The sequence below is a fragment of the Nicotiana tomentosiformis genome, chromosome 7 (assembly GCF_000390325.3).
Source record: "Nicotiana tomentosiformis chromosome 7, ASM39032v3, whole genome shotgun sequence".
NCBI classification, from domain to species: Eukaryota; Viridiplantae; Streptophyta; class Magnoliopsida; order Solanales; family Solanaceae; genus Nicotiana; species Nicotiana tomentosiformis.
This window is the reverse complement of record NC_090818.1, coordinates 30,733,708-30,758,904: the sequence shown is the minus strand read 5'-3', so window position 1 is coordinate 30,758,904 and position 25,197 is coordinate 30,733,708. Positions and strand designations below refer to the sequence as shown.

Here is a 25,197-nt window from a genome sequence, read left to right as displayed (position 1 = left end):
TTACATTTTCTGGTTTTTTTCTCTTCTTGAAATGATTCATCCAAACTGGCAACTTGATAATAATTGACGTACATGTAAACTTGCCTCTTCCTATCCTAACTTTTTCTTATCTGTACATTTTCATAGAGACCTTTTCACTTGCACATATATGGTAGAAATATGGACGCCCGCGCCATTGATGTCCGCGCAGGGCGGATCTAGCTACAATATTTGCTATTGGTTCGGACCAGAGGCGGATTCAGAATTTAATGCTTACGAGTTCCTGCAACGAGCTCGAAATAAATTTTCAATAGTAATTGAGTTCGTATTCAAATATTTATAAATATTTAGTAAAATTTTCGAATACATTTATAATGTTTGGACAAAATCTACTTGGGTTCACGTGAACCCGTAGGTCGAGAGATGGATCTGCCCTGGTTCGGACGAAACAATAACTTTTGTTCTGATCATGTATTGTATATATATGTAAGAATTCAGTAACTAAAACGAGATATGAGTTCGATGGTAAGTTCATGACTCATAAATTTCAAATCCTGGCTCCGCTTCTGTGTCGAATCCTATGGTTTGATGCATGGAAAATTTTGCAAGCAAATGATGGAACCAACATGTAGGATTCATTGAAAGATACAGCACATGGAACCTGGCTTCTCAAGTCTCCATTGCTATGTACCCAGGGCTGTGACAAACGATGTGCCCTTCAGTGAATATATCTTAATTAATTAGAAGAGTATGCAACATATTCAAGTCACTCTATTCACTACTGAAGCTTTAAATTCTTCTATTTTCATACCCTACCATTAAAACCGCGTACGTAAGTCAATTGCTTATACCATAAAAATAATATCGTTAATTATTCATTGTTGTCTAATTCTTCCAAAATACTCATCCACCCATCTACGTTATATTGTACTGATTAGTTTAGTTAATTTCTTTGTTGCTTCAAAAGAAAACAGTTGTATAATTGATGTCCTTTTCAAGTCTAGAAAACTGGTCAAAGGAAAAACCTTGTGTTGTCCTAGCTAGTATTGGTCTGGAGTACTACATATGTTTTCTTAAGTTTTGTTTTCTTTTTGGCGTGGGGGACAGGATAGGAAAAGGAAATGAAAGAGCAAGGAACAAGCTTAAAACTGTACTAGTAAACCCTCGTTCAACTCTGGATCGTACTATTGTATATATAGTATGTACGTATCTTTTTGATAGTTGATTCTATGATTTTAAATGTCAACTTTAAGACATGGGGGAACTAGCTTTGCAGTTGCGGGTTTGATTGAATTCATTAATTTTTCTCTAAACATTATATTTATCTTTAAGAAATTATTTGATTAATTATACACAAATTGTTAATTTAGAACTCAGTATTTTAAAAAGATTAGAATTCGAAATCATAAGCTTCAAATACTGACTCAGCCTCTATTAAAATGTATTCATTTGGTAAATTATCAACTTCCTTTTACATACTTAGAGCCCGTTGGATTGGCTTAAAAAAGTAGTTTTTTAACAGAAATAACTTTTAAGCCAAAAAATAATAAGTTGGGATTGTCCAACTTATTACTTTTGGCTTGTTTTAAGTAGTTTTAACTTATTTTAAGCATTTTTTAACTTTGACAAATAATAAAAAAACTAAAAAAAATTTAAAAGATGATTTGACCTGCTTAAAAACTAATCCAAATACCCTCTTAGCTTCTGCGAAGTGTTGACCGGCAACATGAAGACATCTCCAATAAGTATTACTCCATATATAATATACCATGCTTCGGGTTTCTTACATGATCAATTTTATTTTCTTTAATGGAAAAAGTTACGGTACACTTTTAACATTATGCTAAGATTCGAAATGATAAATGATAACAAGAAGTGTCAGCTTTTTAATAAGAAAACATTAACTAGAGTAGGAGTATTTACAACTTTAGTAAATCTTTTTCCCTTGCTCATAGCACATAGGTTGAAAGAAGTGCAAATATTTCGACTCTGGACATAAGCTAATGCCACTTTTGCGAATATCAAGGAAAGTAAAGGAAGTTCCTAAAATATGGACATGCAACCACGTGTGATGGATAAGTAATTTGTTTTTTGGGTCATTGGTTATGACAGAAAGGGGTTTCCACTTTTTGGGCAATATTTCCACTTTTGTGATTTGAAGAGACGAATATATCTATGAGCCAAACATCCAATGAAGTGTAAGCCTTTAGTTTAACATGTTAATTGCGCACTACACCAACTAGGGATTAAGTGCTTAGGTAAAACTTTTAGGATTTGTTGAATTATCAGTGGTGGCTGTATTTTAAGGAGAGAGAGCATGTAAGTGTAATCTTTTAAACTAGAGTTCACGTGTCTACAATATTCTTAAACAATTTTGTGAGAGAGTGTTGTGATTTATAGCCCGTTTGGTCAAGCTTATTCAAAGCCAAAAACCCTTTCTGTTTTTATCAAAAAAGTACTCTTTTTTTTTAAAGTTGAAGTATTTGTCAAGCTTTTAAAAGAAAAAAATGCTTGTGAGTAGAAGTAAAAAATGTTTTAAAGACGGAGAAAAAAGTAAACACTTTTTTAAACACTTTTTTTCTCCGTAAACACTTTTTTGAAAAATATTTTTGAGAAAAATATACTTGAAAACACTTTTAAAATCTTGGCCAAATACTAATTGCTGCTCAAAAACGCTTTTCAAATTAATTACCAAACACAAACTGCTTCTCTAAAAGTACTTTTGAGAAAAAATACTTTTCAAAATAAGCTGATTTTTTAAATTTGGCCAAACAGACTATAACTTTTAATAACTAATGTGCTGGGAACTAAACAAATTTTGGCTTAAAAAAAAAAAAGACCATTTTCTTTTTCAACTTTCTTGGGAGGCCCACGTATGAAAAAGTGAAATGAAAGGGGGGAAAACTTATCCATAGGGGGATTACACCAAACTAAATTAGTTTCCTATAATTAGTGACAAATTTGAGGCAATAATATGTGTTAATTAATTAGTTATAATTAAGTAATAAAAGCACATGTACTTATTGAGTTGTTATAAACACCCGAGGGTGTTTGGTGAGAATGAACATAACATTTCTAATCTAAGATACAATTAGCAGCTGTACTACTAACCCGCTACTCATTTATCAAATAGACAATTTCACATTTTCACTAGAATAACATTGAAGGGCGGAACATAAATGTATTACTTATATGAATGCTAGTGTCAGCACAAATTATAAGGGCAAAGGCACAAATAGCCATTCTCATGGATGATATTTAAAGATTAGTCAATATTTATTTTGTCATAAAATTTTAAACTAAAAATTTTAACTTCCGAACAATTCAAGATATTTTTATCATGGAAAACTAAACTGAAAAGCTAAAACTTAGGATGCACTGACTAATTTTTAAATAATAACCCTATAAAGCGACTACATGGTATCATTTCTACCAAATTTTATTGGGAATCCACTTGTCCATTATGAGCTTAATTAAGGCCCATATTAAGAAAGAAGCATGTTAATTAACCCAACCAAATAGCCGTCCACTTAATCTCTTAAACTAAAAATAGTCGGTATAATATGTATATAATCTATGTATTATATATGTATAATTGTATATAATCAATGTATATCGGCTAGAAAAAGTAAATATTAAATCTGGGCCGGCTATTTGTGTAACAATCCCGAAGGTGAGCGCAAATCAGACTAGCCCATGATATCGTGTTACATAGTAAGAACTAACTTCTCTTTTCTGTTTCAACTGGAAATGAAGCAGGATGAAGCCTCATTCAGTTCGGTAAGCAAACCCTTTAACATTGAACGTATGAGTTCTTTCTTTTTTTCCCCTTACATTTCCTATAATGCCTGATACACAAGATTCTAAATGCTGTTATATAGAGAAATATTTTGTTCCCCAGCAGGAACTTACGCCCTAAACCTCTTTCTAATGAACAGAGTTTACGTTTTTGTCCATTTTTCTTTTCCTTACAGTCAAAATACCATTTTGTGTGATGAAATTTGTGATTAGCCAAGAATTGATTTTTATGAGTTAACTGAATAAGGGGTAAGGGGGAAGTTAGCAAATATGAAGCTGTCATTGCACACAGCTACAACAGCCTACAGGTTTTTGAGCTCCAAAGTTACATGTTGGTCTCAAGCTAGTGCAAAAAGCAAGGTGAAACTCACAACCCCCAAAAAACCTAGAGTAAAGTTAACTGACCAACAAAATCAAATCTTGGAAGCCATTTCAAATGGGAATTCTGTTTTCATTACTGGGTCTGCAGGCACTGGAAAAACCTATTTACTTCAGGATATTATCACTAAACTTAGGAAGATTCATGGGAAATCTCGGGTTTTCGTGACAGCCTCAACTGGGGTTGCTGCTTGTTCCCTCAATGGACAAACACTTCATTCTTTTGCTGGAATTGGACTAGGTGATGCTAGTGCTGTGGATTTGCTTAGTAGGGTTACATTGGATAAGAGAGCGTATCGAAGATGGAATAAAGTTAGGGCCTTGGTTATCGATGAAATTAGCATGATTAGTGGTGAGGTTTTTGATAATCTTGAGTTCATTGCAAGGAGCATTAGAAGTGATGAAGTTGGGTGTGAGGACAAGAGTTGGGGTGGGATACAACTAGTTGTGAGCGGAGACTTCTTTCAGCTTCCACCTGTTATCAATAAGAAGGGACAAAACAAGGAATTTGCCTTTGAAGCTGAGTGTTGGAATGCTAGTTTTGACATGCAAATTGAACTTAAGACTATCTTTAGGCAATCAGATGCACAACTCATAAAGCTGCTACAGGGAATTAGGAAAGGGAAGTATGATTCTGAGGATTTGCAGCTCTTGGATCAATGCTGCTCAGAGGTTGAGCCAGATGCTTCAGCTGTTCAGCTTTACCCAAGAATTGAGGATGTGAGCAGAGTGAATGCCGATCGACTCGACCGTTTAGATGAGGTATTATATCATTATCAAGCTCTTGACAGTGGTAAGGATCCTTGGAAGAAGCAGCTTAAGAATGGAATTGCACCTGAGCTGCTCAAATTGTGTGTAGGAGCTAGGGTGCTTTTGACAAAGAACATTGATGTTATCGGTGGACTTGTGAATGGTGCTACTGGTACAATCTTAGATTTTGCTGTTGTTCAAGATACTCATAAATTGTATGACCATGAAATTTCTGACATTTGCATAAATGGGAACCTGCTACCTGTTGTTAAATTTGATTCTGGACAAGAACTAATGATTGGTCTAGAAAAATGGTATGTAATGGATGGAGATGAAGCTGTTGCCATGCGAAAGCAAATTCCCCTCATGCTGGCTTGGGCTCTAAGCATTCATAAATGTCAAGGAATGACTCTGAACAACCTCCATACAGATCTCTACCGGGTTTTTGGCTTTGGGATGGTATATGTTGCTCTTTCGCGCGTTAAAAGCTTGGATGGACTTCATCTAGTCAATTTCAACCCGTCAAAGATCAAGGCGCACCCCAAGGTTTTGCAGTTCTATCAAAGGCTGTCTGGTGAGAAAGATGAACTAAAGGAAGATGCTGTATCTGATGAGATTTAAATTTGGAAGTATTTGATGTAAACCCTTGAGCTTTGGTAGTTGAAGTCGGAAAAGACTCTTCGATGATCTGGAAAATATGGATTCCACTAAGGTTATCCTTGTCTCTCGTTTTCTTATACTCTATTAAATGGATTAGTTTTATCTTTTCCTGTTTTTCCTGTTTCATTATGGTAGAGTTGGGTGCTGACAAGTTTTGGGCTGAAATAGTTTAAGGCAGTGGGAGGATACACATTTTAGAGTGTCGTCCATGTGCAGATTGTATTGATGCTGCTTATTTACACTACCAATAAGTGTGAGCGGTAGAGGTCTTGAGAGATACAGGAGGACATATGACCATAGCCTACTCTGCCCCCTTGGTAACAGCTATGTGTATGCGAAGATATTTATGGGACTTCAAAGTAGAAAGTGACCGTTTTTCATTATGAAAGCAAGCAAGAAGGAATATCTAGCACCATGGCAGTGAAGGCATAAGAAAGATACAATATTTGATCATGCAAACAGGGCCTTGAGTTTCATCATTGCTTCTAGGTAAGTAAATTCGTTGGCCAAACATGAGCACCTTATATTTACAGAAAATGTGAGGGTCTTCTACCTACAAGAACCTTAAACTTCATAAGATGCAACGTCCATGATTTTGATTTAGTCACTTGAATCCTAAGAACACGTGAAGTACCACAACTATGTAAAGACAGGTTATTGTAAAATTGCTATATCCATTATTTACAGACACTACGGAGGCGCAGCTCATGGTCCTCCTACGTGTATTCTCATATTTCTGTATATCTTGATAATTATCAACGGAGCACTGATTCAGCTAGGGCGGGATCCTGATCCATGACAACCTACTGTACTCTGGTTGAGACTTAGCTACTGTTAACTCTTTAGTGTAATTCGTGTTTTTTGACATGTGACTACACTCTTTGGCTAGTGAAACAAATACATTAATCCTGCGAGCTGTATTTTCACATAAATTTAGTGGTCTAACATATTTCGGTGCCAAGCTCCCTCGCCAGGACTTGCTCAGGTATCACAAGCTGAACGCGCGTAGTTGTTTAATATGGCATTTGCTACATCACGTGTCTTGCCTATGATAGCGTCATAGTATGAAAGTATACTTGATTTGGATGGTTTCTCTTAGCACTCAGCTCCAATATAAACTTTCGAAAGCTCAAACTAGGTTGGATAATGTGTTCTGTATAATGTAAAATCATTTCGTGCAACTTTATGCTTTAGAACTATTTTCTGGAATATTTTCCGGGGTTTGGTTGAACATAAAGTATTACTATATGATAATAGTAGAACGTGGAGGATATGAGAATGTTTCTTTTGTTATATTTTGAGTATTTATGTATCAGTTGAAGAATGTTAAGTGAAGCAACAGTTGTACTTGTGTTCTTCCTTTTGGTTAGGGGCATAGTGGGACTCTAGCTTGACGCCATATCTGGACCTACAGCAGATGGGCAAAGCGTACCTGAAGTCCTGACTAGACTTTTTTCCATGGTTGACATTTTTGTTTGTGTTTTGATTAAAGAATTGCAATTGAACTATTGAAGATAGATGGACATGCAATTGCCGCATATCCACATAAAACTAAGTTTATCACTATTAACTTTAGTGAGAAGATAGAAATTTATTATAGCGGACTAAAATAGGTAGCGGCGGAAATTTTTCTTGTAGCTCGACTATTTCCTCTTTTTAGAGTTAGTAGTACCTTACATAATGTTTCTTTTTTCCCCCACAAGGGAAATAGGGTAATTAGGTGGTACAATATGTATATGTATTTTAGAACTCCTTTTAATGACTTATGCATTTTGTTATCATTTCTAATTGGATGAAACATTAATCCAACCAGTGGAGGATTATAGGTTGACTCGGCCTAGTCGCCCTATGCGATTGACACTTCAAAAAGCAAAACTCTCGGTCATTTTGAAATGACAACGTCGAAAATATATTTCTATATATACAGCGAGTATATTTTCTTCTTCCCAACTTGGTGTAAGACAAGTCCATCTACTCCAACTTTAGTGATTATGTAACCTTGTAACAAATGAAATTCGAGAAATTAATCTCGTTAAAGTATCAATTACCATCAATAAAAAATAAGAAATACATCACAATTCACACATATTATTGGAGTAATTTTTTTCCTCTCGAGACAACATAAAATTTATGAATACATAAGGTGTACAAATACACATAATTATTCGCTTATTTGGTTAAAAGAAAATTATTTTTACTAATACATTAAGGTGGTAGTTGTTTGATAAATGATGTGATACTTTATACAACCATATAATGCGTATGAAAACTCAAACTCAAATATATGATACAAAAAGTATATAGTACTAATATTTAACAAAATAAAACAAGCCAGGGAAGTATTGGTGTGTGCACACACACATGAAACACTCCTAAGTAATTAGAAGAGATGTCGAAGTTTTGATCTTAATTTATTTTATTATATGGGAATGTTATGCAACATTAGTTGTCAAAACAACACTTCTTTAAAAATCATTAAATTCTTTTAATACGGTGCATCTCAAACCTTCAGACAATTACCAAAATACATCTTGTACAACTATAACATATCATCTAATTCATTCGATACCATTAACAAAAATAATAAAAATAATTCCATTATATGAAGAATACATATATAAAAAATTTAATACATACTTATACCAATATGAATTCTTGCAATTTTATTCAAACATTTGTTGGCAAAGTTATCCATTATTTCTATGGTGAATGATAAATCAATACGAATAAATCTACCCGAACACCATATATATATTTTTACCATTTACAACTCAAAATGGACTATCATATTTGAAAATAAAATTTTAAAGTATAGTAGAAAATAACAATGAGTAGGAGAGCCGGAACTATAAACTAGGGCTAGAAAGCACTGAGCAAAGTCTTTCAATCTTCTTTGATAAAACCCCCAAACACACACACACACACAAAAACGCCATATTCATGAAAGTTCATGTATTGTGATTGCACATAACAACACTAGCCTCCGTACCCCCTTATTATGCCCACTATGGAAACTGAGAAATCAAACACCTCTAGAGCTGAGGAACTCAAGCAACTCGCAAATGAAGCATTCAAAGGTAAAAGAATAACACTGATTTTAGCCTCCTTTTTTACACTGCGTGCCCATTTATGCATAATTCCAAATAAAAAGTATATTTTCGATTTCAAATGTGTTTTTAGGGCACAAGTATTCGCAAGCTATTGATTTGTACACACAAGCGATTGAATTGAACAGTGAGAATGCGGTGTACTGGGCTAATCGTGCGTTTGCTCATACCAAATTGGAGGAATATGGCAGCGCAATACAGGATGCAACTAAGGCTATTGAAATTGACTCTAAATATTCAAAGGTTTAGTTCCTAATTGTGAAAATATTGGGAAAAAAACTGTGCTTTCTTTGTTATTCTTTTTGATATAATTTCTAACAAGTTTTGATTGGGGTTGAAGGGTTATTATAGGCGAGGTGCGGCATATTTGGCAATGGGGAAGTTCAAAGACGCTCTCAAGGATTTTCAACAGGTTGGTGGAGTATTATTTTTTGTAATTCTTCAGTCATATCAGCTGCAAATTGCTTGGGTATTATTTTTTTAAAGCTTTAATTAGGTACAAAGGAATGCGTCGAGAAGAACATTGCTTGTTGAAATAGGTAGAACATTAGAAGAGAAAATGATAATTGACATTGTACGTCACTATGTCATTTGTGACCTTTTAGGTTTCTTGCCAATTCTATGCTCTAGCTACTTCCGGATGTACTAGATAAGTTATCCGGAAATACTAACAACATTTGACATCAGATTCATGTGCAATGACATGTTGGTGAAAGTCAACATAGAAGAACAAAATAGGTCAGAGTTTGTACTAAATTGCAACTAGTTTAAAGTCATCAACAGTAAGTTTGTGCCGGTCTGGCTTGTCTTTTTGGTCCATAGTTATGAGATATTCATTTATTGGCAAGAAGGAATTTGTTTGGTAAATGGTAAAGTATTGAGCAATGCTGCTTCTCTAACTACTGGATCAGCTAAAGTGGGAATTAGAAGGCAAAATTTACGGAAGAGTATATAAGGCAAAGATATAAGAAAGAAAGCATAGTGCAAATAACGGCTAAAGTGAATGCTAAAGCTGATCTTTTACTCAGGATATTAGCACCACATGCAAAATACATACTGATATTGCATGCTTTATCAATTTTCTTAATCACCAAAAAAATAGGGTAAAAAAAGGGAATGCACCACGATGTTATTTGATGTATTTCTTAGTAGTCTGGGTGAGCCAGAGAATAGGTGTAGAAGTAAATTCACAGTTGTAATGTTTAATTTTGACTGGCAGCTTAAGTGCTTTGACTCAGATTTACTTTTGGGGTGTGCCTTTTTTTTGTGACATCATCAACTTACCCGTGCACAATAGAGCTCTAAAACTCAGAGTTAGTTCCTTAGGTGTTTTTGGCATTAGGATTGTCTTAGCAACTTGTTCTTTTGATGGTTTGTGCAATGGTGGAAAAGACCGAATTCATATGTATATCAAACCTTCTTTTATGAGAGATTCTAGTCCATGTAAAAATATACAGCTTGTTTTATTCTATGTTGCACTGACTCTTCATTTTAGCCGCCGCACCCGTGTCGACACGACACTGGTACTAGTAAGGGTGTAGGGTTCGTACCGGGTGTGGTCAATCGATATCGGATACTTTGACCATAAACCATGGACAAATTTGATGAAAAATTAGAAATGGAAGATTGAATTTTAGCTGCTGCCTATTAGTGCCTACAACTTGAGAAATTCCCAAAATGAAAGATTGAATTATTGGCTGCATTCTGTTGCCTATAAGTTTTCCAGATAATATCTCTCATAACTTTGGATATATTTATAGATTTAATTTTAGATTTTTGAATTATTTTTAGCGGAATTCCTGCACTCGTATCCGTACTTGAATCCATACCCCCGAATCTTAAAAGTTAGATTATGAATGATCCGACCTCTAGATCCACACCTCTAGATCCACATCCGGATCGGATACACGCACCCTAGTCCGAGCAACATAGGGTGTTGCATTTGGCGACGAATGGGGGAACTGCTAGTTGGGTTATTCGCAGTGTATCACAACACTGAATTTTAGTCTTAGCTTAGTCACCGCATATAAAAATTCCTCTATATGATACATATAAAAACATTAGTCCAAAACGGTACTTGATATCTAAGCAATATATACACACACACATTGCACACATACATACGGAATTTTAGTGTTTGGACACTGGAAGAAATATCAAGTAATCTTTTTGGACTGCTGATTTCCTATGATAAAGCGTATCAATTTATTATTTTTTGTCTCAGTAGGGATTATTGAAAGTTTTTTATTCTTTATTATGGGTCGCAAAGTAGACACTATTTTGGAAAACTTAACTATATGGTCTTGTTTCCCAAGTGGGTTTCTTGGGTGTCTCTGCATTTTATGTGCACTGTGCTCTGATGTTGTCTGCATGTCTCTTTGAAGTCTGCCTTATTGTTTTGTGCAGAAGATGCCCCTATCATCTCTAGGTCTAGCATATGGAAGGTTTTACCTATCTGCTAATTTATGGGACCTGTTTCTTTATTTCCTCACTCAGGTCAAGAAGTTATGTCCAAACGACCCAGATGCGACCAAGAAATTGAAGGAATGTGAGAAAGCTGTCATGAAGCTAAAATTTGAAGAAGCTATTTCTGTCCCAGAATCTCAGAGACGTTCAGTAGCTGATTCTATTGATTATCACACCGTAGGTATGACAGCTCCAAGCTGATCTTTCTTCCAAGCTGGTCTCGGAATAAATTTCTTCCTAGCATGGATTTTGTATGAAGTTATCTTGCTTTCATCTATGACTATAGTTGTTGGGTGAATTTTTTACGTGTCATTACACTTTGCAAGGTGCATGGAACATGGTTACTATAATGGAAAAAGGCTTCTTTCCCTCTCCTTTCTTAATTTCTACTACTGCTTGTTGCCATACACATTTGATCCATTAATTGAGGAAATGGGAATTGCTCAATATCCTTAAAATGGTGAATTTACTGTCATGAGTTCTATTTATCAGTAGGGCTTAGAAGGAGTTTGCGCATTTTTGTGTAGCCTGATGCATCAGTAGTTTAGTTATGCTATTTATCTTCACTTCTCAGTCTATAGGGTATAGGTTAGATTGTTTTTGTCAAAGAGATTTGTGTTGTGCACAGACATCATTTTGCTGATGATAGATGGTAGGAATTGTCGAATTATCTCTTACACGCCTCTTTCAGATGCTCCATTTGAAGTTACCATAACAAAATAAAGATAAATCATTTTGATCTTTTATACATCCTTGTTTCATTACAGATGATGATATGTTGCTTCATTACTTTCTGTAAGAATATAAGAACATAACAAGATGTTGTTAAGGATGCATTTCCGACTAATTAACTCTAATTGAGCCATTGCTCACTTCTCCTGACCAATTCAGGAAATACGGAACCCTCTAAATCAAATGTTAGTTACTAAAGTAATTTTTTAGTTAAATGACCATTTGAATTGATATGGGACTACCCCTTAGATGATTCAACAATAAATTTTCATTTTAAATAACAGGACAAAATAAAGATCTTTAAACTTAGTAACCTAAAATAAAAGACCTTTAAGCTTAGTCAACTTTCAACCTTTCATGTTAGTCCATATAATTTTCGTTCTTATAAAAGTAAATGTTAATAGTACGATTTTACCTATTTCATCCTTATAGGGTCTGGCCCTGGCTCATCATATGTTTCCACCAAAGTAACTGCTGTATCAGCGGCAGCAGCACTAATGGCAGTACTGGTGGTATATATGGGGACTAAGGCAGCCACAGCGGTGGCAGCAGCAGCTTTGGCAGCCTTAATGATGGTCTTGCTAACATTTCGGTGGGCTCGCTACAATGATACCAAGAATCGAACACTTGAATTAGGTTTGAGCTTTCTAAGAAAAAAAGCCAACAAGTAAATAACCCAAGTCAGTCGTAGTTCCAAAAAGGATATACATCAGAATCAGGGAATAGCTAAAAAAGGACTAGCTGCAAACTGAACCAAATGCTCGTAGTTTAATTTATGTTGCATTGCGTTATGTTGCTTTTTGAGTAAAGGCTGTTCCTGTCTAATTGATGCTATGTTCTATGTATCCAATTGCCAGGAGCATGGTATTCCAACTAAAAACATTTTCCTCCCCCCCCCCCCCCCCCCCAAATATTCAGTGTTGACAGTAGTCATTTGATTCTTTTGCCCTTCTCTGAGGGTCATATGTATGGTATGGTGTTAACTATTCTACCTTTGTTACCCGATTATAGGTGGGTTATCAATCACCGGCTTAACTGTACTGCCTAGAGTACCACAGCACCCTTACTTTCTAACCATTAAAATATAGTAAGATAATAGTATATCTTTAGTCGGAACAGCTAACAGTCTTCACCCCATCATTACCGTGATGCGTTTCAATGCTTGGGTCACATCTGTTATTGTATTGTGTGGGGAATGTAGATTTTCTCTCTGCGTGAAGTAACACAGCAGTGTTTTGCCATGTAGGTCTCATTTTGAACTTCATGCTTAGAATTCTAAACTGCCCCTTGCTGAGGACATTCATCTGTTGCCTTATGCATTTACTGCATTAGCTTTATGTATGCAGTAATTGCTAGTTTGATGGTCCTCGTCCATTACAGTTTGGATATGTTAGTAAAGACTCGTTTAGGGGATTTGGACATTGAGCATGTTCTGATTCTTGTTCCTTCTGATTCTTCGTTGCTTTTATGTGCCAACGCTGTTTACTCCTAGTGGCTGTGTGATCATTTTCCCTTAAAAATGTTTTCAGGTTTTCCATTTTTTATGTGAGACTTTTTCCACTCCACAATTTGTATTTATGTGGTAAGACCTCCTGGTGACGAGTCTGTGTTGGGGAACTGGCAATTTGTCAATGGCTTAAGCTTTATTAATAGTTTAGTACTGCCTATACGTCATCTAATTCAATGAATCAGAATCTGCTGCCTTTGCTGCACATGAATTCACCATGTTGGTTTGGTGTTTTAAATTGTAGAAGTGGAGCCTCAATATACTGGTGCAAGGATAGAGGGAGATGTTGTAACATTAGATTTTGTAAAGAAGATGCTGGATGACTTCAAAAACCAGAAGAATTTACATAAAAGGTATGTTTCGTTTATGTGGTCATAATCTTCTCTTTAATTTTTGACATGCTTCTTTATCTTTCAATGGCTGCTCTTATTTGATAGATATGCCTACCAAGTAGTTCTGCAAACAAGAGAAATGTTGCGAGCGTTGCCCTCCCTTGTTGACATTGTTGTCCCCGAAGGGAAACACTTCACTGTATGTGGTGATGTACATGGTCAGGTAATGAATATCCTGACGACGGATGCCTTTTTAAAGCTTGTTGCTGTCATCTTTGTCATTTACTTCTTGTCCTTTGTTCTGTTTTTCCAGTTTCACCTTGCCCTTTAGCACAAGATTGTTATGCCATCAAATGATATCAACCAAGGAACATGCATTTATAGAAAGCCCCAGAACTTTTAGGTGCTTGCTAGTTGTGCTATTACATGCAAGAATAGCTAAAACAGGAAACTGTTGTTTCTTTCAAACTTTGCTGCTTGGTTCACCAATCTCTCTGGAGAAACTTTAGGGTGCATTCCTATTGCCAGAAAAGTTGGGCTCTGAGTGGCTCCAACCTGTAAGCAAATTTAAGGCGCTGGAACCTATTAAAGATTGTGGGCTTTTACCCTTTATCATATTTGTTCGTCTACCCTCCCCCCTCCCTAATTAAATATTAGAGCTCTTTCGTGAGCTAAATTCTAGCGCTCATGCGATTTAATATGTAAGGCCTATCTACCATATCTGAACCGCAGTCCCTTCCTCTTATACTTGTCGCACGGCCGATACATCCCTTTTTCCCTTTTTCACTGAAATCCGAATTTGGATTTCCCTGATGACATACTCAGTGGGCCCACCTCTCAGTTTTTTCCTCTCTACTTGGGAGAAGCTTCTTCACCTTCCTTCTTACCAGACTGGGTCACCTTCATATTTAGTATGCACTTCTCTTTCCACTCAGAAAGGAACATTATAAAATAAAAGCTCTTGAAGTTTAATTTTGGTAGAAGGTGGGGAGGAGCCTGTATTAGGTTTCCACACAGTATCACGAACCTTCTATTCAAATTTCAATCTTGTCTCTTTGTCAACTTTGATTAACACTCTGGCCTGTCCGACAACCCTCAGAATCCCCGGGCTACAGAACTGAGCTGGCAAGCCCACAAGACTAATCCAGGCGCTATCCAACACCAACTCTGAACTGTCTCCCTGATAAGTGAGGTACTCCATCCTTTTGAAATGCCACTCTTTGCTTGGTAAGATGGCCGGCTTCCCCTTTTGAAGGGAATTTAAGAAACCTTTCTACTTTAGCTGTAGACAACCATTTGTGATTGACCCACTTCCAGACCATCCAACCTTCGGTTGTTTTACGCTCTTCACCAAATCTTTGTACCAAAAACCTCTACATAAAGTGTATCTTTTCGTCATTATTCACCCTCAACCTCCTCCTGTCGTTTTCCCTTGCTTCACTTACTTACCTTTATCAGAATTGCCAGCGTTTGTTTAATTTGTTCAACCTGAGCATAGGCTTGTGAACTCCTTTTACAGGCACCACAGCTGGTCTCGTGAATGAAATTCGGCTTGCTTGTGTGATTGTCAAGCTAACTGGAAAAATATTTGACAAACAAATAATTGGCCAGTAAGATTAGGTAAAACAGTAGTTTTTTCTGATTCAAATAAGGAACAGATCCTAAAGAGAACTTGTTTGTGCCTTTGGATATGTGCTGCAGCCTGCAGGATGTAGCATTTAGTCCTTTACTCTCCTTGCTGTTTATATAGTAAGAATACATTTTGCTGGGTCTTCTAATTTTGTGCTGGCTGAATGACTTACTCCTTTTTATTCCTGGTGATAAGTCTCAACATGGCTCTAAACTTTTGTTGTTGCAGTTTTATGACCTTCTAAATATTTTCGAGCTCAATGGGTTTCCTTCCGAAGACAATCCGTATCTGTTCAATGGTGACTTTGTTGATAGAGGGTCTTTCTCTCTGGAGGTCATATTGACATTATTTGCTTTCAAGTGCATGTGTCCATCAGGTAGACCACTTGCTCTCATTCTTCTTCAGTGCTGTAAGCTCGGGTTCTTTTATATTCTTACTCCCATTTAGTATCAGGTGGTATTTAAAGGTTTTCTGGATACAAGTTCCAATCTCCTCTTTTTTTGCCTTAACCTTACTAATCTTTTTGAGTCATTTTTCTTTTTTCCATTACTCATTTTCTGTTTTTCTCTTTTTTTTGGTACATCAACTAGAGCTAAGTCAGCTAACAAGTGAATGTGCCATTTTGGGCCCCTTGTAGGTATAAGTGGTGTCTTAATGCTTTTGTTTGAGCATTCTGATATTGCAATACATTAAGCTCTTAGATCAAAGCTAAGATTTTGTTTGTTTACATATGATTTTTTTCCATCAGTTCTCTGCTAGCATGACCTTAAAAGTAATTCGTTTTTTCATTGATTCAGTGAGTTTATCACTGATTTTAGAGTTGTTTAGATGGGCCAAGTGTATCTTGCTAACAGCTTCAAATTTTCAGCTATATACCTTGCAAGAGGAAATCATGAAAGCAAGAGCATGAACAAGATATATGGGTTTGAGGGCGAGGTCAGATCTAAGTTAAGTGAAACCTTTGTGGAACTCTTTGCAGAAGTGTTCTGTTGCTTGCCTTTGGCTCATGTCATAAATGGGAAAGTCTTTGTAGTTCATGGAGGTCTTTTCAGTGTTGATGGTGTGAAACTTTCTGATATTAGAACAATCGATCGGTTTTGTGAGCCCCCGGAGGAGGGTAAGTTGTAATGCAAGTAGAGAAGTATTTTTGTTTAGCCTTTCAATATGCTATTGTTGCTTGTAGCACAACTGCTAATTACTCTGTTCTGAGATCCTTGATGCTCCATTAGTTATCTGACTAACTTTCCTAAACAACAGGTAGGATAAACTATGCATGCCAACAAGTTTGTAATATAAAACACTGTCCATTCTCACTTGCTTGGTGGTTATCATTGACACATTGTTCCTGCACGCCACTTTGTTGATACATGCTTAATAGAGACAGTTTCAGTCCAGACTGGACTATTATTTAATCCATGCTTTGTCAGCCGAGCAACATGGATCTTTCTCCAGTTATGCTTCATATTTACTAGTTGATTTATTGACTTACTTTTTTGATACTTACTATCAATTTGCTGACTTGTTTCTCATAAAGAATAAAAAATTTCCTGACTTGTTACTGCTGTTTATTTATATTTTCTTACCTTGGTCAGGCATAGTAACATGACCAAGCTGTTTTAGGTAATAACTGGGGCTTTGTTTGATCTCCTTCAGGGTTAATGTGTGAATTGCTATGGAGTGATCCACAACCTCAGCCTGGTAGAGGACCTAGTAAACGAGGTGTTGGTCTTTCTTTCGGGGCAGATATAACTAAAAGATTCTTGCAGGAAAATAATCTAGGTATTTATCTTTTCCTTTCTCCCCTATTCTGTTATTTGACAATGCAGAGAATTGACATTTCAGTCTATTTCTGTCCTCTTGATGTATATTACCACATATATTCGATGCTGACAAGTGTGCATGCTTGCAGATTTAGTGGTCCGTTCTCATGAAGTGAAGGATGAAGGTTATGAGATTGAGCATGACGGCAAGCTCATCACAGTGTTTTCTGCTCCAAATTACTGTGACCAGGTTATTTGTCTCTACGTATTCTCCTCAGGAACTTATTTGAGCTCAATGCAACTTAAGGTCAATAAAAATCACAATTTGCAAGTAAAAGAAAACCTTCTAGTTAAAAGCTGCCTTTAGATGAAATGTAACATTTCATCCAAACCTCTACCGAGTTTCCTCCATGTATAGATTTTGTAGTTCTGCAATTGTCGGTCAAGTTTAGCCTTGAAGTTGTGCCTGAGGACAGCCCAAAGAGATAGTGCCTTTAGCACTTGAATCAGCTGGTAGTTTATTGCTTCATTTAGGATATTAAAATTATGGGAAATGTCATTAAAAAGTAACTGAAATTACAACAAATCATGTTATGTGCCTCCAGAAGGATGTACTCTAATGCTCGATAAGAACTTCTAGGGGCATTTCTGTTTCTAGGTGGATTTGGATTTTTTTTAATATTATCGACTTTGTCGGCAATTTTGTGGATGCCATTGTGAGCATATTTGGTAAATGGCATGGTATCATGTTCCTTGGAGTTTCTTGATACACCAAAGCATTGTGAGTTTTGTATATTGCTCATAATATAATTTTAGAGTACATATAGTCATTTTATCTGCTACTTTTCTGAGACATAAGTGGTGATTAAATCTGACAGGATAATCTGATAGCTTGAAGTGTGTTATCTATACATTTGTCTTTCAATTAGAGCGAGTATCCTGAAATTTGTAAATAATTTCTGCTCGTACTACTCAGTACGCATGGTTTTGTTCCTATATGAAGTTCCCTTGATGTGGATGGAAATCATTTAATCAATATACTCAAACACAATTGCTTTGCATGTTGCAGATGGGTAACAAGGGTGCTTTTATACGGTTTGAGGCTCCCGATATGAAGCCAAACGTTGTGACCTTTTCAGCAGTGGTTAGTGGCTTTTATCTTTGAAATGTTCTTTTAACTCCTTGATACTAATGCGTTTAGAAATACATAAAAAAAATTCTCTACCTTTCATGGGTTGGCTCAGTTTAAGCTTAAGACGAGACTAATCTTTGCATCTTCATTGCTTTGCATTAATATGCAGCCACATCCTGATGTCAAGCCGATGGCCTATGCGAACAACTTCCTTCGAATGTTCTCTTAAACCCTGAAACCTAACTTGCAGTATTACAATTGATGCAACCTTTTGTCTCACTGACCAAGTGCATGCACATCAGGAGGCAGAAGAGTTAGTACTTACATCCAATTATCTGCGGTGTCACTTTTTGGACAACTTCCTGACTTGCCCGCAGCTGGTGAGGATCCTCACCTCGTTTGTTTTGTGTGGACAGAAAGACTTGGGTTAAGGTGTAAACGCTTCACTACAATAACAATGCTGTGTAAGATGTTTGGTGGATTGTCCCTTCTATTATTTATATTCCTCTGCTTAAGATTGTCGCAATTCTCATTTCTCTTAGAATGTCCAAACTGGGAGCTTTGATCAGTTGAAATTTTGGTCCTTCCTTTTTCTATTTTCTTGATTCAATAGGCCGTAATTTCACCTGTCAGCTATGTGTAACAACTTGTGTCTGATGATTGGATTGTCATTCGTCTGTGCCTGTGGCCAGATTACTGGTCATTGGTCACTAGCATTTCCTGGCTTTTGGTTCTTTAATAATAATACATAACAGCTTGTAATGAGCGAATGCAAAATTTCTATCAATTTGTAAAGGTGCTGCGTTGTAGTAAATTGCCACGCGAGCAAGTGTTGCTACATAACATTCAACTTAGTCCCTTGGTGCCATTCAAGTTTCTCCATGCGGAGATAAGTTCGAGCTGAGTTCTGACGAGGTTCGATGCTTTGAGCTGGTAAAGAAGCGATTAAGAGTTGAGCAATCGAGCTCTTGTAAATTCTGAATCAGTCCTTCAATGAACTGAGATATTTTCTTGAAAAAAAAAGGTGTTAATAGGTCACTGATAATTCACTGCAATCTAGCACTTGTGCATGTGGCCAATGTCGAGGAATCATTTTTTCACCGTTTGCGTTAGAGCTTGATTTACAAAGATGTTACCGTCTGCTGTTTGCTTGTAATTTTAATGACATCTGTCTGCTATTTGCTTGTATTTTTTACTGAAATTTAACCGTTTGCTGTTTGCTTGTAATTTTTACTGAAATCTAACATTTCCAACAGGTATTCATTGTACATCTTTTGCCAAAATATCGTACAGAGACTGGGTGGGTAAATTTGGGAGAATTTAGTAGGTCTCTAATCCAACTACCAGTCAGTTTACTGTTTACCTCACCAAGATGTAAAAATTTCTTCCTTTTGTTTCATGCTCTCTCTCTCTCTTGCTCTTTTATTTAAAAGTTAAAATTGATTCTTAGTTACCTAAGGAAACTAGGAACTCGTGCGTCTGTCTAGGCTCTAGATTTAGGTGTAAAAGGAATTTGCTTTGAATGTTTTATATCATATAATACTGTTTCTTTTTCTTCTCTCCCTTTATTTTATCATTTCAGAGTAGCAGCCATTGGAAATTGAGTCAAGCAATCTGTCAAACAAGCCTGGTCATTAATAATGTCATTGAGCATCAGATTTTATGGAGGGAATGAACAAGTAATATTACTAATATCTGTTAATCTAAACTGTCTACGATTGGAGAAGATGCTTACATTAATCAAGCAAAAAGTGCCAAAAAGAGAAAAAAAAGCTATAGTTGATAACAGGGTTTAGGAATTGGCCCATCTCTCAATTTAGGCAAGATTGGAGAATGAAGTTGCAAAGCCATGTCTTCATTAGTGTTGATTAAAAAAAAATGAAGCTACCTAAAATTGTTTAGTTTCCTACATTTTGATATGTTTTCTATGTGGTCCATCCAAAACAAACCTAGGAAAATGAAAACATATTCTCTGTTATTTTCCATCCACTCTCTCTATCTCTGTCTCCCCTCACTATGGTTTTCAGAGTTTTCTGACCCTACCTAGGATTTATTTTTTCACTGAATATCATGTCCCTCACCCATCATTCAATCACATTGCACTCAGTTCACAACCCCACCAAATTCTCCACCCTCTCCCCTGGCCAAAGAAACCAAACCCCAAAACCCCATACATACACAGCCTTTTTAAAAATGATTCTGTTCTTAATAAACCAGATATAACACCTACAACTGAACATATTTTCACAGACTTCAACACAATGTACTGTTCATTTTCACTCTCTCTTCCTCTGCTTCTACTGCTCATCATGTCCATTTCATTTCTTTCTACCCTTTGTGTCTCCACCAATCAACAGTCAACAAACATGGATCCTCATGAGCTGGAAACTCTTTTCAAGATTATGGAAACTGTTTCCTCTGATCAAAACTGGAGAATTTCACACCCATATCCTTGTAAACTAAGTTCATCTTGGCTTGGTATTGGGTGCAAAAAGGGTTTTGATAATAAATCCCATGTTACTAGGCTTGATTTTGGCACACGTCCTAACCCAACATGCAAGCCTACAGCCACATTCCCTAATCTTATTTTCCAACTCCCAAATCTGGAATCTGTTTTCTTTATCCAATGCTTCACACACAGTAAAACAAGAATATCTGTTTCAAGAAACAGACTTTTCAGCTCTTCACTTCAGCAGCTGAGTCTAAGATCAAACCCTGCACTCATTAGTTCTATCCCTTCTCAACTCTCTTCACTAAAGTCGCTTCAAGTTCTTACACTGTCACAGAACAGTTTAATTGGACAAATTCCAGTAGAAATCTTCAGCATGAGCTTTCTTGTACATCTTGATTTGAGCTACAATAAGCTTACAGGTAAAGTTCCACACCAAATTGGCAATCTCCAAAATCTTGTAGGCCTTGATTTGAGTTACAATAAGTTCATTGGGCCAATCCCTGACACAATTGGCCAACTTGGTATGCTCCAAAAACTGGACTTGAGCTCCAATGCATTTACTGGAAGTATTCCAGAGAGCACTGAAAACTTGCCTTCTTTGAGTTTCATGGCTTTAAGTAACAACAAATTAAGTGGGAAGTTTCCTAAAGGATTAGCAAAGCTTCTGAGTTTGCAATATTTTCTTATGGATGACAATCCAATGTTCATACCATTACCAGTAGAATTTGGTCAGCTGAAGAAACTTCAAGAATTAAGACTTGCTGGCTCTGGTTATTCAGGCACAATACCAGCAAGCTATTCACAGCTCTTGAACTTAACCACCTTGTCATTACAGAATAACAAATTGACAGGGGAAATCCCAGTTGGATTTTCCAGTCTTTCACACATATATCACTTGAATTTGAGCAGGAATTTTCTGGGAGGTGTGGTTCCTTTTAATTCTAGTTTCTTGAAAAGGTTAGGTAGGAATTTGAACCTTAGTGGTAATCCAGGGTTGTGTTTAAGTCCATCTGAAGCAGATGCAGTCTTCATTGGTGTTGGAGTCTGTGGGAGCAACAACACTAATAATTCCATAACCAAGCCATTTAAGAAATCTGAAGCTCCATCTGGATATAACATATCATTCTTTCTTGTGGCTGCAATAGGTATTGTGGCATTTCATTATCTATTTTCACTAGTGTAGGTTTGTTGTATTTTTTTATTCTTTCAAGTAGATGTTTTCACCAAAAAATTTCTTATAAAGTGTATATTTAATCCTTATAATCTGCATGATGATTGAGGACCATTACCATTAAAACACCAAAGGCTAGCTGTTGCTTAGCAGTCGATGAAATGGGTGAAAATCACGTTCAATTCTAGCAAGAGATAAAAAAGATGCTGGATGGTTTCTTTTAAGCCCTGATGCATATTGCTCAATTACCTAGTACTTGTAGTGACAGAAGTAGCAGATATTATGTGGAATAACCAAGGTGCGGGCAAACAGATACGGGATGATCATATTTTTTATTGGATATTTTGTAGGTTTTGAACTATAATGACTTTTAAGTTACAAAGGTAAAGTTGAGCGACTTTTAAGTGATAAAAAATAATCAAGTGACTTTTGTGAAATAAATGATAAGTTGGATGACCATCAGTCAAATTAATCCATCTTAGTAGGTGTGGGTTTCCATGAACCAAGTAACTTTTGCACAAATCTTGTATACGTATTGAAAAATTCACTAAATATCCATAAATATTTGATTGTGAACCCAATTACTTATTGTATAATTACTCGAGGTTGCTGTAGAAACCCATAAACTTCAAATCCTGGATGTGCCTCTGATCATCACCGATGCTTAATTCCAAGTTTTGCTTTCATACAATATAAATTTAGCATGTTGCAATTGGTTGTTAATCAGCATTGTTGATTGATTTTATGTAATATATAGTTTAAGCTACTAAGCAGTAAGCAATGTATTGATTACAACTTTGCATGGGCCTCTTCTCTTATCCCAAAGGATCCCAAGTTCTGGCTTGTAAAATTGGTGACATAATAGCTAGGGTCTGAGGAGTTCACTATTGCACAAACAGTGAGTCGTGCATTGGTACGGTTTCTGTAAAGATGTGATGTGTAAGTGCCCAACTTGTCCTTCCAATTGCTTTAATTGAAATATATTGACCCTTTCCCAAGTGAATTACGGGCGAGATTCATGAAATCTGGGGATGTTTCCAAATCGGAAAAGGTTCAACACTTCCCCTCCACTATTAGAAATAGGACAGGTTTACCCTTTATTAAGACCCCGTTTGGCCATAGATTTTTTTCAATTTTTTTTTTGAAAAATACCCGTTTGTTTATAGATTTTATTCATATTTTAGCAAATTTTTAAATCCTAAAACCAGCTCAAGAGCTTTTTTTGGCTCAAAATATTACCGTTTGGTTTTTAAAAAAATTTCAAAAATTGCCCTAAATTTTTGTAAAAAGCCTTTTTTCGGTTATTATGACTCAACTAATCCATATCTACCTACTATTCCCTCATTAAACTCACTCGACTTTGCCCTTCTCTATAAACAGAAGAAAACCTTCCCCAAAGTTGTTGTGCCAATAAGTGACAATCCACCGCAAAGATAAAATTTGAAGGTAATTTGCTAAAATCTGCTAATGTTTGTATAAATTTTCTTTAGATTTGTTTCTCTTGTTTTGTATGAATTTTCTTCAGATTTGTTTTGCTTGTTTTGTATGAATTTTCTTCAGAGTTGTTGGGTATTTTTGATAGTTTTTAAAACTTATGGGTATAAGTCACATTTCATTTTTTTTTCAAAAAAAAAGTGAAATATGTTTTGAAAAATTATGTCCAAACAAATTTTCATCTTCAAACCAAACTTCATCCAAATCAATTTTTTTTTTATTTTTAAAAATTGAGAATCTATGGCCAAACGTTAACTAAAAGTTGTCATCATTTGTGCCTCTACCATGACCTAAAAGGGCCATTTCTATCCTCTATTACTAATAGACACAATTTTCGAATTTTTTTATTCCGAGAAAAATATTTTTCTCTTTTTAAAATCCACGTGGCACACCCCCACCTTCCCTATTTTTTTCTTAAAAAAACTACCCTTGAACTATACAAAATGGGACAATTATACCCCTCCCCCACCACTTATTTTAGTTTTATTTTCTTTTTTTTTCCTCCCCTTCCTTTTCATTCTCCTTATTCTTCCTCACCTTCAACCACTATTCAAGAATCTCACCCAAACCTCTCAAAGAATTTCAAGCCAACAAAAATTATATTTTTATCTCCTCTCTTTCATATTCTTTCTCCTTCTTCTTTCTCTCTTTTTAAACCTCAATTGTGAGTGAGTGTACATGTATTTTTATTTGCATATATTACAGTTGTTTGACCAAAATATATACATTTTGGTTCAACAAATTAAATTTATATAAATGAGAGTTAATCTTAGTTAACAATAATATTCCAAAGATGAAGTTCTCAGAAGTGCAATAAATACTATGTATAACTTTTATAGCAGCAGCAGTACACAATCAATATTTAAGAAGTCCAAGGAAATAATGTAGCATTAAATATTGATAAATAGCAGTAAATAACACTTAAGTAAATAGAATGAATAAGTCACCCAAGAAAGAGACGGAATCGGAGAATGTTCTTTCTGACAATGATGAGTGCTGGACAATTCTTTGAATATCTAGGTTATTCTCAGATCCAGTGAAAAAGTGTAGACAAGAATCTTAGTGAAAATATTGTGTTTGTATGCTTGCAATAAGATCTGATTCTCTCCAAGTCAAAGTATATTTTACAAATGAATATCACATATCCCCTATCATTGTGTCTCCTTCTATTTATAGGGAACATGTTCCTAAAAATCCTAACAATACAAGTGTAGAGAATATCCACTAAAATATTCTCTTTTATGTCCTATCTTGAAACTAGCCGTTATAGCTCTGTCAAAGGTGCTTGACCTCGGTCTCGATCCTTGACGACTCTTCGGCTTCAGCCCTTACTGACTCTTTGACCACGAACTTCGCTATTTCTTATATTACTTCAACAAGTGACAGCTGGGAACTTCCACCAATACTATTTTGACTTAAGTATTCTAAAGATAGATTTTGACCCATACAATTAGTCCCTCCGCTTATTAAGGTCAGCTTCGCGGACGGGTTCGATGATCGGATCATGTTGGTGGTGGTCAAGCTAATCAAGTGGACTACGTAGGTCGTGGTTATCGTGGCGAGCAAGTAACGTGGCCCTATGTGGGCCGCACATATCAAATGCTTTGAATTTCCCGGGCGATTTGCTGGAGTTATGCTGTCCACGAGTTAGGATGACGTCATGAAGTCACGCGTCATTATGACACATATTCTCGATGCGTCATTTTGTTTCGCGTGTGACCTTTGATTAGACCTATCACTTCGGTTTCGGTGCCAATCATGATGAGCCATTTTTGTTTTCGGTTTCGGTGTCATGACCTTTATAAATAGAGTTCTTTGAACACGATTTTGGAGCTTAAATCTTCTAACA

At 36.0% G+C, this 25,197-nt stretch overlaps 3 protein-coding genes across 4 annotated transcripts; all 3 read left to right on the top strand.

The window, feature by feature from the left end:
* The first annotated feature begins 3,731 nt into the window (after positions 1 to 3,731).
* On the top strand, positions 3,732 to 6,497 carry LOC104098744 (uncharacterized). Its single transcript, XM_009605554.4, has one exon. It carries the CDS (start codon positions 4,048 to 4,050, stop codon positions 5,524 to 5,526), a length of 1,479 nt encoding a protein of 492 aa, XP_009603849.1. The 5' UTR covers positions 3,732 to 4,047; the 3' UTR covers positions 5,527 to 6,497.
* A 1,923-nt stretch (positions 6,498 to 8,420) lies between these two features.
* On the top strand, positions 8,421 to 18,827 carry LOC104098745 (serine/threonine-protein phosphatase 5). 2 transcript variants are annotated; one of them, XM_009605555.4, is made up of 13 exons: positions 8,421 to 8,642; positions 8,746 to 8,915; positions 9,013 to 9,084; positions 11,169 to 11,319; positions 12,303 to 12,506; positions 13,622 to 13,730; positions 13,815 to 13,932; positions 15,568 to 15,715; positions 16,208 to 16,456; positions 16,993 to 17,118; positions 17,249 to 17,349; positions 18,169 to 18,243; positions 18,401 to 18,827. In XM_009605555.4, the coding sequence occupies exons 1-13, from the start codon at positions 8,564 to 8,566 to the stop codon at positions 18,458 to 18,460; spliced, it is 1,662 nt and encodes a 553-aa protein (XP_009603850.1). In that variant the 5' UTR covers positions 8,421 to 8,563; the 3' UTR covers positions 18,461 to 18,827. The 2 variants fall into 2 exon arrangements, with proteins under 2 accessions (XP_009603850.1, XP_009603851.1); XM_009605556.4 differs by lacking the exon at positions 12,303 to 12,506 and having other exon boundaries at positions 8,424 to 8,642.
* Positions 18,828 to 20,267: 1,440 nt separating this feature from the next.
* On the top strand, positions 20,268 to 22,229 carry LOC104098747 (receptor like protein 29). The gene has a single exon (XM_009605557.4). The coding sequence runs from the start codon at positions 20,493 to 20,495 to the stop codon at positions 21,864 to 21,866; it is 1,374 nt and encodes a 457-aa protein (XP_009603852.1). The 5' UTR covers positions 20,268 to 20,492; the 3' UTR covers positions 21,867 to 22,229.
* Positions 22,230 to 25,197: the final 2,968 nt, after the last annotated feature.